Source organism: Oryzias melastigma, linkage group LG12 (genome assembly GCF_002922805.2).
Source record: "Oryzias melastigma strain HK-1 linkage group LG12, ASM292280v2, whole genome shotgun sequence".
Taxonomy (NCBI): Eukaryota; Metazoa; Chordata; class Actinopteri; order Beloniformes; family Adrianichthyidae; genus Oryzias; species Oryzias melastigma.
Window position 1 is genome coordinate 12,767,026 of NC_050523.1, and position 15,540 is coordinate 12,782,565.

General features: G+C 40.6%; 3 protein-coding genes across 3 annotated transcripts in view; 2 read left to right on the forward strand and 1 right to left on the reverse strand.

Moving 5' to 3' along the window:
* The window catches only part of nup155 (nucleoporin 155), an 11,385-nt gene extending 9,024 nt beyond the window's left edge, over positions 1-2,361 (forward strand). The window contains exons 30-34 of the mRNA XM_036214446.1: positions 1-109; positions 183-293; positions 599-735; positions 835-941; positions 1,546-2,361. The exon at positions 1-109 is cut by the window's left edge and continues 4 nt beyond it. Of these exons, the coding sequence (XP_036070339.1) occupies positions 1-109; positions 183-293; positions 599-735; positions 835-941; positions 1,546-1,684 (603 nt within the window). The 3' untranslated portion in view covers positions 1,685-2,361. The remainder of the gene's footprint in view (positions 110-182; positions 294-598; positions 736-834; positions 942-1,545) is intronic.
* Positions 2,362-3,006: 645 nt separating this feature from the next.
* On the reverse strand, positions 3,007-4,932 carry LOC112163385 (alpha-1B adrenergic receptor). The gene has a single exon (XM_024299751.2). It carries the CDS (start codon positions 4,177-4,179, stop codon positions 3,007-3,009), a length of 1,173 nt encoding a protein of 390 aa, XP_024155519.2. The 5' UTR covers positions 4,180-4,932.
* Positions 4,933-5,226: 294 nt separating this feature from the next.
* On the forward strand, positions 5,227-15,540 carry LOC112162830 (palmitoyltransferase ZDHHC5). The gene is made up of 10 exons (XM_024298744.2): positions 5,227-5,828; positions 12,071-12,192; positions 12,272-12,429; positions 12,504-12,676; positions 12,756-12,858; positions 12,934-13,025; positions 13,097-13,226; positions 13,328-13,433; positions 13,638-13,750; positions 13,849-15,540. Exons 1-10 carry the CDS (start codon positions 5,725-5,727, stop codon positions 15,124-15,126), a joined length of 2,379 nt encoding a protein of 792 aa, XP_024154512.1. The 5' UTR covers positions 5,227-5,724; the 3' UTR covers positions 15,127-15,540.

The following is a 15,540-nucleotide window of genomic DNA, read 5'->3' on the forward strand; positions in this document are numbered from 1 at the left end:
TTTGCCGACCATTTCAAATTATCTGAATGCAAGCTTGCCATTATACACTGCGCGGGACACGCAGACCCGATCTTGGTGCACTCTTTGTGGCAGGAAATCTTAGAAAAAGGTAAGTGAGACTTCAAGTTTTTGCAGAAAGTTTTCCCTGCTTCAAAATCACTTTTAAGTGCTTTGTTTTCCAGAACTTGGAGACAGCGTGGCCATGAGTCCAGCAGACCGGATGAGGTCTCTCAATCTGAAGCTGGTGTCTCTGGGAAAGATATACGCTGGAACACCGAGATATTTCCCTCTGGGTAGGCTTTAATTACTTTCAGTTTTAGCCGTGTTAGAATTTTCCACCTCTGTGTTTGCAGTTTTGTGAACAGTAATATAATTTGACTTCCCCTTTGCATCATTTATGTAAGTATGCCTCAGGGGGGCGCAGCTCCTCATTATCCTCCCCCTTTAGCCAGCATGTTCCAACTTGTCTCGTCTGCAGAGACATTCATTGCTTTTATATACATGCTTGGCACTTGTATGCGTGAACGTAATCGCTTCTGTCCCCGGCCGTGAACCTGATGAGCTTACAATGTTAACAAGTGCTGATGAATGATTGCAGAGTTCCTGGTGAAGTTCCTGGAGCAGGAAGTTTGTCGACTCAAGTGGGACGTGGGGTTCGTCACGTCCACCATGCTGGAGATTGGAGTGCAGTTGCCACGTCTGCTGGAGGTCTACGACCAGCTCTTCAAAACACGAGTATGCTCTGCTGTTTCACCCGTGTCCAACGATAAGCAAACACTGATTTTAAATCAACTCTGGATTGAATAGTCATGCAAATGATTTCATGTTTTATAGGATCCGTGCTGGCAGCGACTGAAGAAACCGCTGCATTTGGTTGAATGTATTCACGTGCTTCTCTCAGGATATGTGGATGACCCCAGCAGAGTACCAACATACGACAGGTACCAGGCAAAGCATTTTGGGTGGAGCAATTTTACGATTTACGATTAAAACTGCCTTTTTTTTGAGTATTTCTTAATTGAAATCACATTGAATCAATGCTCGGATTAATGACCCAGCTACAAAAAATGGGCGTGCCAAAGTCTCCCCTGCACCTGTGTGCACACTGGTCTGCTCACATGATGAACGTTCAATGCTCGTGCTGTAGAGAACTGCGATTCTGACTCAAAGCTGTATGATTGGATTGATCCAATTGTTGTTTTTGCTCTGCTAATGTTAGCTTGAGGCTATACGCTCATGTGAAAGTGTGTAAACAGAGCTCTAGCCGACTGTCAACAGTCCCGCCCACAACCCAGAACTGTATTTTTAATGAGCTCTTGCAGCTGTGCATAAAATGTCTTAAAAACCACAAAGGCTTTTTGATTTTGGAAACAAACTTTAGAATTATATAATTTTACGGTCTAAAAAAATATGGTTGGAGTGGGATTTTAACTAGATACCGACTTGATTTATATCATAGATTAATTTTAAAACTTAACCCTGTGATACAAACTTAAATTATAAATTATAATAAGTTAATAAAAAAAATGTGTGTTTTTATTTCAGACGCCGGTTTACAAACGTCTGCCTCGACAACATTTGTGGCTACCTGGTGGAACTGCAGTCTCTGAGTCCAAACTCCGCCCTCCAGCACACCATTGGAAACTTTAAATCACTGCAGGCCAAACTGGAGAAACTCCACTGACGTCAGCCAGAACCGGGTCAGGAGATGCTGGATCTGCTGGCCTTAAGTGAACCTCTAGAATAAAGAGTATTGGGCCAACACCGTTAGATGATGTTTGTATTTCGTAACTGAGCTTGCATGTTTCTTCAGTATGTTGCAGGACAGTGGGAGTCAGTGAATGTGCAGAAGCAAGACTGGAGTTTGTTTTATAAATTATTTGGTGAAATTTGATACTTTAAATTTTGTAATGAAACAGTTGAAAAAAACTTTGAGAATATGTTTTTGTGTTTTTCTTACTGTTACTCAAAGGCTTAAACCATAAAACATTCTGATTTATAAAACAAACCTACCGTCTGCACAAGATTGCAAATATTTTTGTAACAATTAGTGACTGAAGGGATTTTCAACCCTGAAGAGTTTGAGTTTTTTTATTTTCTTGGACAGTTGCCTCTTAAATAAATGTAACTATGTACATAACATGATCATAATGTCATCTTTGTCAGGGCTTAGTCACACTAATGTACGTTCTTCTCTTAAAATGACTTGTTTGAACGGTTGAACACGTAACCATGAGAGCCTTTGTGAACCTTTTTTAACTCCTGGCTCCCTCAGTGTCACTGAAACCTTCGGCTTGTATTTTTAGTGGAAAAGAAGCTTTTTTTTGTTTGTTTTTAGAGGAAATAAAAGTCTAAATTCTGTCTCTGTGTCAGGATAATTTGAGGAAGCGCATGTGTTCTGGTTACAGAAGTGTTTTGCAGATAATCAACAGAGGAAAATCAAATTGTGTTGAGAACTGCAATTATATCAATTAGGCTAACACTGGTTTTTCTCCTGTCATTTCTAACAATACAGTAATTGCTGATCGGTTCCAATTACCTGTTTTCTCAAATACACAATTAAGATTTTGTTTAGTCTTGTAAAGCGTTAATTTTTTTTTATTTAAAAAATATATATCAATAGGGGAACAGGTAAAAATTGACTTGATTTGAATTGTAACTTAATGAAGCAAAGTTAGAACAATTTTAAACCAGTTTTCATTTTAAATCTTTCATAAGATTGTAAATATTTATAAAAAATCCTATTTGTGTTATTAAAACATACCAGAGAAGCTGATGAAAAAATATAAAATGGGCTAAAACTTTATTGTGTTTATTAAACTTGATTCTAAAAGCAACATTTCCTGAACTTTAACCAAAAATTCAAGCATTTGGATTAAACCTTTTAGATTTAAAACAACAAATTAGAGAGATTTTGAACATTTTAACTTAAAGGTTTATTGTTAGCTCAGCATTAAAATATTACAGAAACATTTTAGGTAAATATGAGGTCAGAAACCAATACCTTCATCTGTTTTTGCATGAGCATGACAGTTTTTTCACTCCATGAAGTAAAATGAATGGAATGATGCAGCTGTATGAGGCTGTAATGTAGCCGGCCACCTCCAGCGATGAATGAGAGGAGTGGACGGTGTTGGTGATGTGCAGAAGCAGATGGGTCAGCCAGCAGACCAGCACCACACTACCAACAGCCACCACGCTCTTCGCCGCCCGCTGGATGCTGGAGTTGGGACTGGCCTTGGATGGTATCTGGCAGGACTTAGAAGCTGGAGCTCCAACGCTGCAATTTGAAGCAGTTTGGGAAGATGTTTGAGGATCGATGTCTACCTCAGAAGAAGAAAGAGACTCACTTTTATAGGTTCTGACCAGCTTAACCCCTTTCAAAGGGCCCAAACTCATACCTGAGGTTTTATTTTGAGAACTTTTATCTTCTCTGATCACTTCTTTTGACGCTTGACTTCCTACACGCTTCTGGTTTTGGAGCAAAGTAACAACAATCTGAGCGCTGGCAGCTACGATCCCGATTAGAGGAAAAACATTAGCCACAGATAGAAAGATGATGTTAAAGGTTTGCTCGCCAAGGTGACTTGGAAAGACATCCACACAGAGTTTTTGACTGCCATTAGTCCCTTCCACAGAGCCAAAGAAGAAGTGATGTATGCTGAAGACCGCACAGACTGTCCAGCTCCCAAGCAGCAGTAAACCTACAAGATATAGGTTGTCCAGCTGCACCGGTGCACCGCCTCGCTTCAGGGAGCCCACCAGCTTCTGGTGCCAAAAGGCGCTGATCAGGAAGGTCGAGAAGAGGCTGCTGGTTTCTGAGAAGTCGATGGAAAAGAGAAACACATAGCAGAAGGTCTCACCCAGAAACCAGTGGCCAGCTAAGTCTGTTATGGTCTCAGGCAGGTTCACCACATAGTTGGTGATCAGATTTGAGACGGCCAAGTTGATGAAAAGAACTTCATTGGTTCGAATGGCAGATCTGTCTTTAGGCAGAGAAGCTACTGCAAGCCAGTTGTTTCCAAAGATAGCTGTAAGAAATATAGACGACCTGATGAAAAACTCAATCAGCTTTATTGTTTCCATATCGCAAGTGATGCACTTATGACAGCTTGAGACTTTATGGGCGTTTATATATAGTGAAGCAGCCCATCCCATCATTGCATCCAACCATCTCATTGTATTGTTATCAACTGTTTTTTTTTTTTCCCCAACATCCGATTTAAAGGAAAAAAAGCCAACAAAAATATTATTCACAAAACTCACCAAAATTGAGATTTTTTTTTATTTTGAAAATTTATTTAATTTTCTTTTATTTTAAAAATTCATTTGGTATGGGATAGGGGTCTGCAACCTTCCACACCTAAGGAGCCATTTAGGTCGATTTCTCACCAACAACAACCGAGTAGGAGCCACAAAATCTAATTTCCCCCATTAAAATAGCATACTTTTTTTTTTTTTTTTTAAGCACACATAAGACGTAAATATAAAAAGAAAGTAGCCTTTTAGTAACTTTTGAAAATTAAGTAACCTTTTATCAATTTTTGAAGGATTTTTCAAAAACACCGTATGACTTAAAACATCACCTTAATGCAGCAAATAAGTTATAGGTGGTGTAATGTCAGAAGTGATGTGAAAAATTATGTTTATTTTACTTTTTGTGGTGTATTTAAGTGTGAAATTTGTAAAACTAGCCAAAAATAAATCAGAGATAATTAATTGAGTGGTTTGAATTTCGCAAACCATAAGATGCACCAAAATATTTTAATTTGTTCAAAAGTGGAACATATGCAGCTAAATTCTGGTTGTGCGTACTACTTACCTCAAATTGGTTTTCTGTGCTAAAAAGCACATAATATTTGAACTTGTGATTCAATTACTTTTATAATTTTTTTTTCCTAAACCACAGGTTGCACAACCCTGTAGGAAAACATAAGCCCCACACAGTTCCCCAGATAATAGAATCTGAACAAAAAAATAGAGATTTTTTGATTTAGTTGACCATATATGGAATAAATAAGAGCAACAACACTTTTTTTTTACTAACTTGATAATTTTAATGGAAGAAAAGCAAAATAAATGAGACACTTAAAAAATAAAGACGTTTTATTTGCAAAAAATACATTTTTTTCGGTAACAGTCAATCTAAATAAATAAATATAGGATAAAATAAAATTAAACCAGAAGTTTTGAATTGATATTTTATCTTTGGTAGTCAAAGTTGGAAATCTTTATTTAGATGCACATGTTGCATCAATTTTTAATTAAAAAAAATATATGTAAAATTGAAAAAATAAACCTGTTTTTGTTATTTTGGGGGATCAAGTGGTGTATGTTTAAAAAATCTGGTAACAAAAATGTTTTAAAATCATGATCAAATCAGGGAAATGATTTATTTTTGAAAAAATGCGTCAACATCAGACACTTAGTCTTTTGAATGGTCACAGTGAAGCTCAGTCAATCACAGCAGCATCAGCAGCATCCACGTCACACCGGAGAGCAGCAGCGGCATCTGCACGCAGACGCTGCAGACGCACGCGCGCGGGAGCCGGGGAAATGCGGGGCCGAGTGCGCATCGGGACCACCGTCTGTATTTTTCGCCTGTTTTAATTTTTTTCCCACGATGCTTCTTCTTCTTCTCCTCTGCGGCCGGCGGCGACCCACGCGCGTCCTCGTTCGACGGAAATCGGCGGTCGCGTGCGCGATGAGGCTCTGATCGCCAGGATGCCCGCCAGCGGCGCCGACGCGCTCAAACCCAGCGCCTTCCTGCCGGTGTGCACGGCCACCTGCCTGCTGGTCGGCGCGAGCTCCCTGTTCTTCGTCTTCACGTGAGTCCTTAAAAAAATAAAATAAAAAAGTTGCTTTAGATTTTAAGTTTTTTCCTTCCCATCCATTCATGCACCCTTTACTATTCCATCCTGATGGATGGAGAGATCAACAAAATGCTGCAATACCCTCTAACTCCTTGAAAGAGCCCCACTTTTTCTAATCTTATTTTTAGTTTTCCGAGTTGAACTGGCTCTGACATGATCTTGGAAGCCGTCTTGGACACACTTGAAAGGGACTAATACTTGACCTGGTTGGCCATGAATGCCAGTGCACCCCAGATGGGGGGATACGCCTCCTTATCATCAACATTTGCATGCAAATATGAAATTTAGCATCAAAAATGCAACATGGCATGAAAAAGAAAGTAAAAATGTATATTTTTGGTGGCATTTTTCAGACTTTTTCATTTCTAAAGACAGATATTGAGGAATTAAATTAAATTAAATATAAAAAAAATCAAGTTTTTTATTGTAATTATTGTAGTTTTCTATGTATAGTTTGCCAAAATTGCCATCAATTCAATAAAAATGCAATTCTTGCTTGAGCTACTAAAGTTTTGAAAATATAAATTACTTTTTTCACCAATCCCAGAAAATCCAATTGAAAGAACGACTCTCTGCAACATGTTTTTAAGCCGTTCATGTCGAGGCACAGAGGAAACATGCCCTCAGATGAGTGACAGCTCCCACCTCTTCACTACTGTGCTGGTCTACTGACCCCCGACCTCTGGAGCCGTATCTGTCCTACTTTCTGCTGTATTCTCCAGTTGTGCACTGTTTCCACTGGAATGTGACACCAGATTGAGGGGGGTGCGGATTAGGAACCTCCGGCTGATGCCATGTGATTTCCCCCCATCTGGAAAAATTTAGTCTGGCATCTCTGATCTATCAGCTGTTTGAAGAAACAGGAAGTTTGTGCATTCTTTTACTCTTTAAATTGATATTTATGAAAGGAATGACATGATTGCTTTAAAATAGATCAATTACTCTGGATGTAAAGCTTAACTGCGAAACATGTGATTAAATGAATTGCAATCTGCCTTCATTGTTTTAGGATACATTTTTGGATGGCTTTATATAAATGTTTCATTTTATGCTGGTAGTTTTTCAGATTAATGTTCCAAAATAAACAGTATTTCTTGGATATTCTGCGCATCATCAGACACATACACCAAACACTTGTTATTAGTACTTTAATTTTGTTATAAACGACTATTATTCCTTTTATTGCACATAGGATTTTGATGTAGAGCTAACTAAACATGGTTCATGATCTATGCAGTTTCATATCAATTATCCGAATCAGTTGTGAATCACACACATTTCACTTCTCTGTTCCGGCTAAACTAAATGCAGCAGTTTTAAAACTTTCCTCCAAAGCTTAATGTGAATATTCATTTTCTTGAACGTCTGCATTTGCATATTTCCAACCTCCAGTTCTTATTTTAAGTCCTTTAGAAATAAACCCTGCAGCAAAATTACATGCTCCACAAATATAAAAAGCCTTTCTTTTTTTTTGTTCATGGGATAATATTCGTGTAATTACCGGTGTCAGCAGTTCTGGATGAACGAGGCGGGTTTGGGAGCCGGAGAACAACCTTAAGATTTCACTGGGGCTCCTTTGTCTTCCTTTGCCTGATAAAATTCATCAGTTGGCGATTTCCTGCTTTTGTTTCTAGGACTGTGAGGTTCTGTTTGAAGCAGCTTTAAGGATGTGGTGCAAACTCACCAAGGTCAACAACAAGTTAATTTTCTCCAAAGCATAGAACTCTAAAACAGCTGCCTAAAAGGAAAAGGGTTATGGTAAAATGTTAAAAAGCAGGATGCAAAATTGTCAAATTGCATTACTAAAATGTGATCTACTAACAACTAATATAACTTTAAAGCCTTCATTAGCTAATGGTCAAAGCTGGGCCCACAAAAAACTACAAAACCCCAGAACGAATTAAAATGACCACAGAAAAGCTGCATTTTGGTGCACGAGAATTATTATTTCAAGCCTCTTATATTGTAAGAGAATTTACTGACATGTTTCCTATAAAAAACTAGATTTTAACTCTATATTTTCTATCATATTTGCACTTTTTATGAACTAAATTAAGTAAATATAGTTGCTTGTATTTGAATTTTCTTGCATAACTGGATGATAAGCTTCAGAAATAATATACAGCTGAACCTTTTTTATCTTTTTTTAAATTCCCTTCATCTTTGAAGTGACTATAGATTACATTTATTCCATTTAAAGTGGTGCAATATTTCTCCAAAAGACTTCTGAACTTTCCGCCGGGCTTGTCTGACTGACTGGGGTGCTTTGTGCTGCTGACCCACTGTAAAGATGAGGGCAGCGTGCAGATTGCAGAGCAGCTTACTGTTCAGCGTGATTTATTAGAGCTCTGTCCGGGCTGTTTCATTAGGCGGGGCCCGCCTTGCCTTAATAAACCCTTCTCTCTCTGCGGTGCAGATGGTCTCAGAGCAATGATGGAAGCTCGTAGTTTTGCGTGCAGGAATCTAATCTGGATTGCATGGATAGAAGTTAGTAAAAAAGATTCAGCTTCAGTTTGTTCTTGTGCAAAATAGTGTTCGGAAAAGCATAATTTAATGTTATTTTTTAGTTATACAAAATAAAATGTTGCATTTCCTCAAAAGCTGAAGGATCTGCATTTTGCATCGTTTTAATGTCAGGGGTGAGTAGATTTACCAGAATGCACCCTGCCTGAGTTTGGATGAACCCACAATCCACAGGACTAACAGAAACAGTCTGTAATCCAAAATTCATAATCTAGGGATTACTGGGTTTGCAGCTGGCATGGCATCAGCAGACCTTCCTCTGAAGAGGAGTGGGGAACCCTCCCCCCCACCACCACCACCACCTAAAAGCAGCATGGTTGGAGTGCAAAAAAAAGTGCTTTCACTTTCACTTAATGTTTTATCTTCATTATCTTAAATAAAGCAAATTAATTAGTCACAGACTTGAAAATTTGATTTTTTTTGGTAAAAGTTCGTGGCAGTGCAATGCCATCGTCTGCAGCGTTCACTGAATACTATATAGGTTAACTAATCCAGTGTTTCTTTTTCTGTCTGTCTCCACTGTAACCTGATTAGACTGCCCCTCTTTCTAATCTCACACCACAGAGATTCAACCATTCATTATAATTCAGCACACACACACATGAACGTATGAGCACACCAGGGGCAGAAAAAAGATTTAGTGTTGTGTTTTTCATGATCCAGCTGTTATTTTCTATACCTGTTTTATTCCGGGGAAGGTCACTCACTACACATGTTGATGTGTTCATGTATTCGTTATACGAGTTCTTCTTTTTTATGCCTGGAACTACATTTTATTTACACTAAAAACACAGTTGTATTATTTTTTGGCTTCACATTATTTATTCATTTATGTTTGTGTTTTCTTTAAATCTTTAAATTGAAGCAGGTTTAAAAACAAAGTTTGCTGGAGCCAGATTAGTTCCCTAAGTAACCCCTAGGTGGCTTGTTACACAAGGATGTCAAAGAGTATTATATTTTATGTACTACATGTCGCAACAGCAAAATCCTAATTTATTTGTCAAATTTGTATTTATTTAGTGCTTTTCTAAAAATGTGTTCATAAATCGCTCCAGATGTGAGTAGGAAAAAAAGTTAAAGTTTCATCAGTGTGTAAAATATGTTCTCCGCATTTGACCCATCCCTTGGGGGAGGGGTGAGCTGCAGACACAGCGGCGCTCTGGAATCATTTGGTGGTTTGACCTCCACCAATCCAATCCCTGAAGTGTCAAGTAGTGTTTGCTATGTTTTTTCCCCCCAAACCTTATTTATTCATATACAAAACAAGTTAGGGTGAACAAATATTCAAAATGAGCTGAAGAAAACCAAAAATGGCAGAGTGTACAAACATAAGAACAATAACAGGAAAAATAGTTAAGGGCAAGGCAAATACATTTTAAAATAACAATAGTTGTAAAATATTTTGAGTATTTGGTGTGATTTGGGCTGGATTTGAACACATGACCTTCCAGTCTTGGGGCGGACACTCTACCACAAGGCCACTGAGCTGGTAAAGTTGCTGTTTAAAGTTTGTATCTCATTTATAGTGGATGGATGATGTTGAGAGTGCTCTACTAAAGTGAATCAATGTCTGGATTCTTGATTTCAGTTAATTAAAAAAAAATCCTGCAATCTTTTACTTTCTACTGCAGGAGCTGCATCTGAATGACAGTACTGTCTTGCATTAAAAATGAAATAAGAAAAATATCATAAAATTCAGTAGGAAATCAATCAATCTCCTCCATGTTTGTTTTGTTTTTTCTTCTGCATTCCTGTCTGTATCAAATCCTGATAAACACCCCAATAGTGCCCTCTAGTGGTTATTAGTGGGAAACAACCGCTAGTGGGAAAATAAGAAATATGTGCCAATATTTATTTTTAAAAAGCACAAATAAGTCGCTCCTGAGTATAATTCGCAGCCCTGGCTAAACTATGCCAAAAACTGCGACTGATACACTGAAAAAATGCCATAAGTGCCTAAGACTCATATGTAAAATATGCTAACGTCATAGCAGAAATAAACATTATTATGCTAAGGTTGTGAACACTCTGTCCACGTCAGTAGCTAGATTTAATTTGATTGCCATTTATAAAAGTCAATTCATTTTTGTTTGCTTGAGCTTAATCAGTTTATATTACATTTTAAATGGGCAGATGTGGGTCAACAGAATTTGAACCAAGTCAATTCGGTCACCATTTTTCCACAGTATAGATGTCGCCATCTTGGAGCCAGACGTCCTCAGGAGGCCCGTGATTGGTCTGCGTTGGCCAATCCCTCTCTTCGATCAGTAGTGAACATGTTACGACACCATGGAGAATCTGTCAGTCAAATTCTTCAAGCATTTTATACCTATTTTTATTGAAGCATCTTATTGATCATTTTTTAACTTTATTACCTTGTGCTGTGGCAAAATATAATAAAAAATAGGATTAGCAAAAGATCTAGCAGAGCAAGAATGTTTATTCTGACAAATAAAATTACTTAGCAATAGCTGTTTATTTCTCATTAGAAGTCTTGGCTTTTTGGGACCAGTTGGGACTTCTATTTGGAAGTGGGGGAGGGGGGTGGGAGGGGTCACTCAGTCCAGATCTTAAATACAGTCAATGCTTGAAACCAGCCCAGTAGACCACAATCGGTCATGTGACCTCATGTTTTGTCCATCATTAGTTTTCACAAATGGATTACAGATTATTAGACTCCATAAATAAGTCCCTTTGAGAATATTTGAAGTTTGCTTTGCTTGATTTCACTTTATTGAATAAAAAAATAAAAAGTAAATAAAAAAAGTAAAACTAGAATTAAATATGCTTAAAAAACAGAGATTTGCACTTACTGCGATACAATCATACATTAGGATTTTAAGTTAAACCTTTCGTAAAAATGTCTTCACCACAAAACAATTTTAAGTGGATTTGATAGTAAAAATACTTTCTATTATTACAAAAAAAAGGATAAAGTTTATTTGTTTTTGGATATGTTTCAATCACCAATTTGACAGCTTAACATAACTAAAGCAAAGCTAGCGTGCAAATTGCCTTTTGCTCTTAGGCTAATTGGTGTTAACCTGATTGGTGACAGACTGACTGGCTAAAGTGGGATTAGAAGACCAAGGATTTACAATCTGAAGGCACAAACAATTAACTAGTTAAAAAACTATTAAGGCTTCCAGCAACTGCGGCTCTGCCTCATCAAACCTCCCAGTGCACTCATAGACAGTCTTTTTCTGTGTCACAGGTCATTTAGCCACCTTTTGAAGCCATTTCATCCCGTCTCCTTTAAAGGTTTTCACCTTGACAAAATGTTTAACTGAAAACATCTGTCGTATTGATCCACGATGAACAATAGAATTCAGTCCTCACAGTTTAACGCAGATGGAGTGTCTTATTCCACAGCGGGGTGCAGAAAGATTGCTGCACAAGAGTCCTCTTGGTTTAATCCCTTGTTTTCATCCTGGTGAACACAGGCTAATACATGCTTATCTCCCACTGTGGACAATTACTTTTGTGATCCGCGTTCCCATCAGAAACAAAAGGGAGGGCGATGACCTCTTAAAACCTTTACTTTAGCCTTGATTTGCGCAATCCTAAAAGGGTTCTTGTTTGGCTCCATAACTGTAGTTATGTCAGGAATTCAGTTTTCAGAAACAGAGAATATTTTTTTTCTATTTTTTTTCCTCCCGTATGTGTTTATTCAGATGCCCGTGGCTGGCCGCGACTATTTGCCCCGCTGTGCCGCCATGCTGTGCCATCCTTTTCCTTTTTGTGCTCGCCAACTTCACCATGGCAACCTTCATGGATGCTGGTGTGCTCCCCGTGGGTTAGTAATCAAAGTGGCCACACTTTTTCCAGCGGAAGTTTTCTGTCATCTCAGCACTTTCCTGCGTCTCGCCTTGCAGCCAGTGAGGATGAAGACAAGGACGACGGGTTCCGCGCTCCGCTGTACAAGAACGTGGACATAAAGGGCGTCCAGGTGCGGATGAAGTGGTGTGCGTCGTGCCATTTCTACAGACCTCCACGCTGCTCGCATTGCAGCGTCTGTGACCATTGTGTGGAGGTGAGGGAACCCAATCAGCGCAATGACGGCAGAGAACTCCACAATATTTAAAAACACTTTTCTGTTCTTTCCAGGACTTTGACCATCACTGTCCCTGGGTGAACAACTGCATTGGCAGACGAAACTACCGCTACTTTTTTCTGTTCCTGCTGTCGCTTACCTTTCACATGATGGCTGTTTTCACCTTTGGCCTCATATACGTGCTGCACCACATGGATGATTTGTGGAAGCTGCACTTCACCGTCACGTATCCTTGACACAGTTTCCTTCAAATGCAGGTTTATTTGCAGATTCTTGAATGATTCCTTATCTTCTATCCTGTTCAGTGTGGTAGTGATCAGCATATCGGGCCTGTTCCTTCTCCCTGTTCTGGGTCTGACTGGGTTCCACCTTTACTTGGTGTCAAGAGGTCGCACCACCAATGAACAAGTGATTGAACAAATTCCACTAAAGTAGTTGAAGGTTTTAAGGATGTTCGGAATTTCAATGTGTTTTTGCATGTAGGTAACTGGCAAGTTTCAAGGAGGAGTGAACCCTTTCACACAGGGTTGTTGTAGCAACATGGAGTATCTGGTTTGCAGCCCAATTTCTCCAAAGTGAGAAACTCGTCTTTTTTACGTTGCTCCTTAAAATTTGAGCTTTCTGACTGTCTGTTCTGCAAATCCAGATACATGGCGAGACCCTGCAAGAAAAAGGTCGTCCACGTTCAGCCTCCGTTCCTGAGGCCGGAGCTCGACCAGCAGATGCCCGTGAAAGTCGGGGACAACGGGCTGCACACTTTAGCTGTCGAAAATAAAGTACGCAGCTTCTGCATTTCATTTTTCAGAACGGTGACCTCGGTTGACAAAGAGATGTGAAATGTGTCACTCTTGTCTTGTGTTTTCTGTTGTCGTGCCAGCGACCCTCAGCTGGAGCTGTCGAGCTGTCAGACATCAAACAGATGAAAAGTCCTCCGCCCCTGCCTCCTAAACCAGACCGGGGTCTGCTGAAAAGCCACGCAGACGGTACAACATTCACTGCTGACAATACTTTTTTAGCATACAAATTACAAATTTGCCTTAAGAAAGTGACATTTTTTAAGAGATATTTGCATCTTCTTGTACTGTATTTGTACAGGATTGCACAAGTCTTTGTTTCTAAACACAGTTTGCAGATTTTTCTGTGTTTGCAGATGCCTGCAGTTAATCACAAGATGACCTCTTTTTCAGATGTGGGACATCACTCTAAATCCGTCATTCCCGTGTCTATTCCCACTGTGCCACAGCTGCGGCCGGTCCTGGAGGCCATATCCAGAGGGTCATCACCCATTCCTCCAGAGCAGGTGACCAGCAGGGTTTCCTGCTCTGTCTTTTTTATCACTAAATGTAAAAATGAGATGCACCAAAGATACTATTATCATTTATTCTGTGTGTTTCTCAGTTGCTGAAGGCATCCGAGCAGCAAGGGAACATTAAAGGTCCTGACCTCTGCTCTGGGTTCAGAGAAAGCCCTGTAAGAGGCATCCATCAGGGCGGCGTGAGCATCCAGCCTCCCCTCCAGCCTAACACGGTTTACAGCTCACTACCGCTCAACTCCCGGTCCCTCACCCTGAAACACAGCTGTCGGTACGGCAGCAAATCCCAGCTGCCTGCCATGCAGTCTGATGGCTGGGGGTCCAGCCCCCCTGCAGGGATCATCACCTCTTCCACGCTTCTGGCCAATCAAAGCAGCAGCAGCAACGACGGCCCTTCTTTTGACAACTTCATCAACCCCGCAGACCCTCAGCTCATGTCCCAACGAGGAGTGAACTTCCACTCTCACTTCATGATGCTGGGCACGGACGGATCTGTGCAGTGTCCGCCCCCCCACTCCTACAGCCCCGTCTTCATGGGTATCACCAGACAATCACCGCAGCCTCGAGACTCCTCGCCATCTTTAAAGGGTCTCACTTCTAGGGACCCATCGCCATCCCTCCAAGGTTTTATCCAAAGAGAACCGTCACCTGGTTTTCAAGGGCTGATCACCAGAGACCTCAAATCCCAGAGCATCGCATCCCGGGACGTGCCCCCGCCCGGGGTGTCGGTGAGAGATATGTCTTCCCAAAGTCTTAGAGACAGCCTTCGGGATCTGGTTTCACAAGACTCGACTTTACCGAAGTCTGCGGCTGCACGCTACGACAACTTTTCAAAAACCATCATGGCGTCTATTAACGAGAGGCGGGAGCTGGAGGAGCGAGAAAGGATGCTCCGTCTCCAAACCCGACCCCCGGCGCACTACTGCGCTGACGCCGGGATTTACGACATCCCTAGCAAGAGGAGTCTGGCGCCAGACAACGTTCGACCTCCAGGTTCCCGCGGTCCAACGCCCCCAGCTTACGGCTCCAGGGAGTTTCTGATGAGCACAGGCATTCTGGGATACGGCATGAGGACATCCCCCCTCTCTAACTCCTCCACGCTGTCTTTGACGCACGCTTCCAAAACCTCCAGCTCACCTCTGCAGAACTGTAGCAGCAGCAGTCTGCAAAACAAGGGCAGGTCTTCCTCTCCCGCCTACTGTCCTTCCGAGAGGCAAACCGCTTCCTCGACGTCCACCTTACCTCGTTTGACGACCGCCAACTCCTCCGCCCCTCCTTACACCTCCTATGCCACGGCAAAGCGCTCCTCGCTGCCGTTCCCATCCGAAGGGAAGGAGTCTGTCACCCTGGGAGCTCTGAAATAAAACTTCCTCCATGTTTCTGATGGTGTGAATGAATCATCTATGCAGTGTTAGCCTCTGTTTTTGCAGCTCCAAAATCCTGTGTAAACGAGAGGCCGTTTGGAGTTTCCCCGTGTGGGAGGATGTGTGGAAAACAAACACAAAGTGAAGAATGAACTTGGTAACAGGACTGCAAATATGCTTGCAAATTCAAAAACAGCAAATCTCAGGATATCAGTGCCTCCTCTTACAGACAGAGGGAGCACTTCAAATGGAGGAGAAGAGCTACCTATGTGGAGATTGCACCTCACTATGACCAGGTTGTGTTTCAAACAATGTATTTCCTTTTCAGAATTGCATCATGATGCTGAAAAAATATCTTGTTTAGTAGGGTTTTTGTAGTTGTTTATATGAAATAAACTTATTTTGCAATTTGGA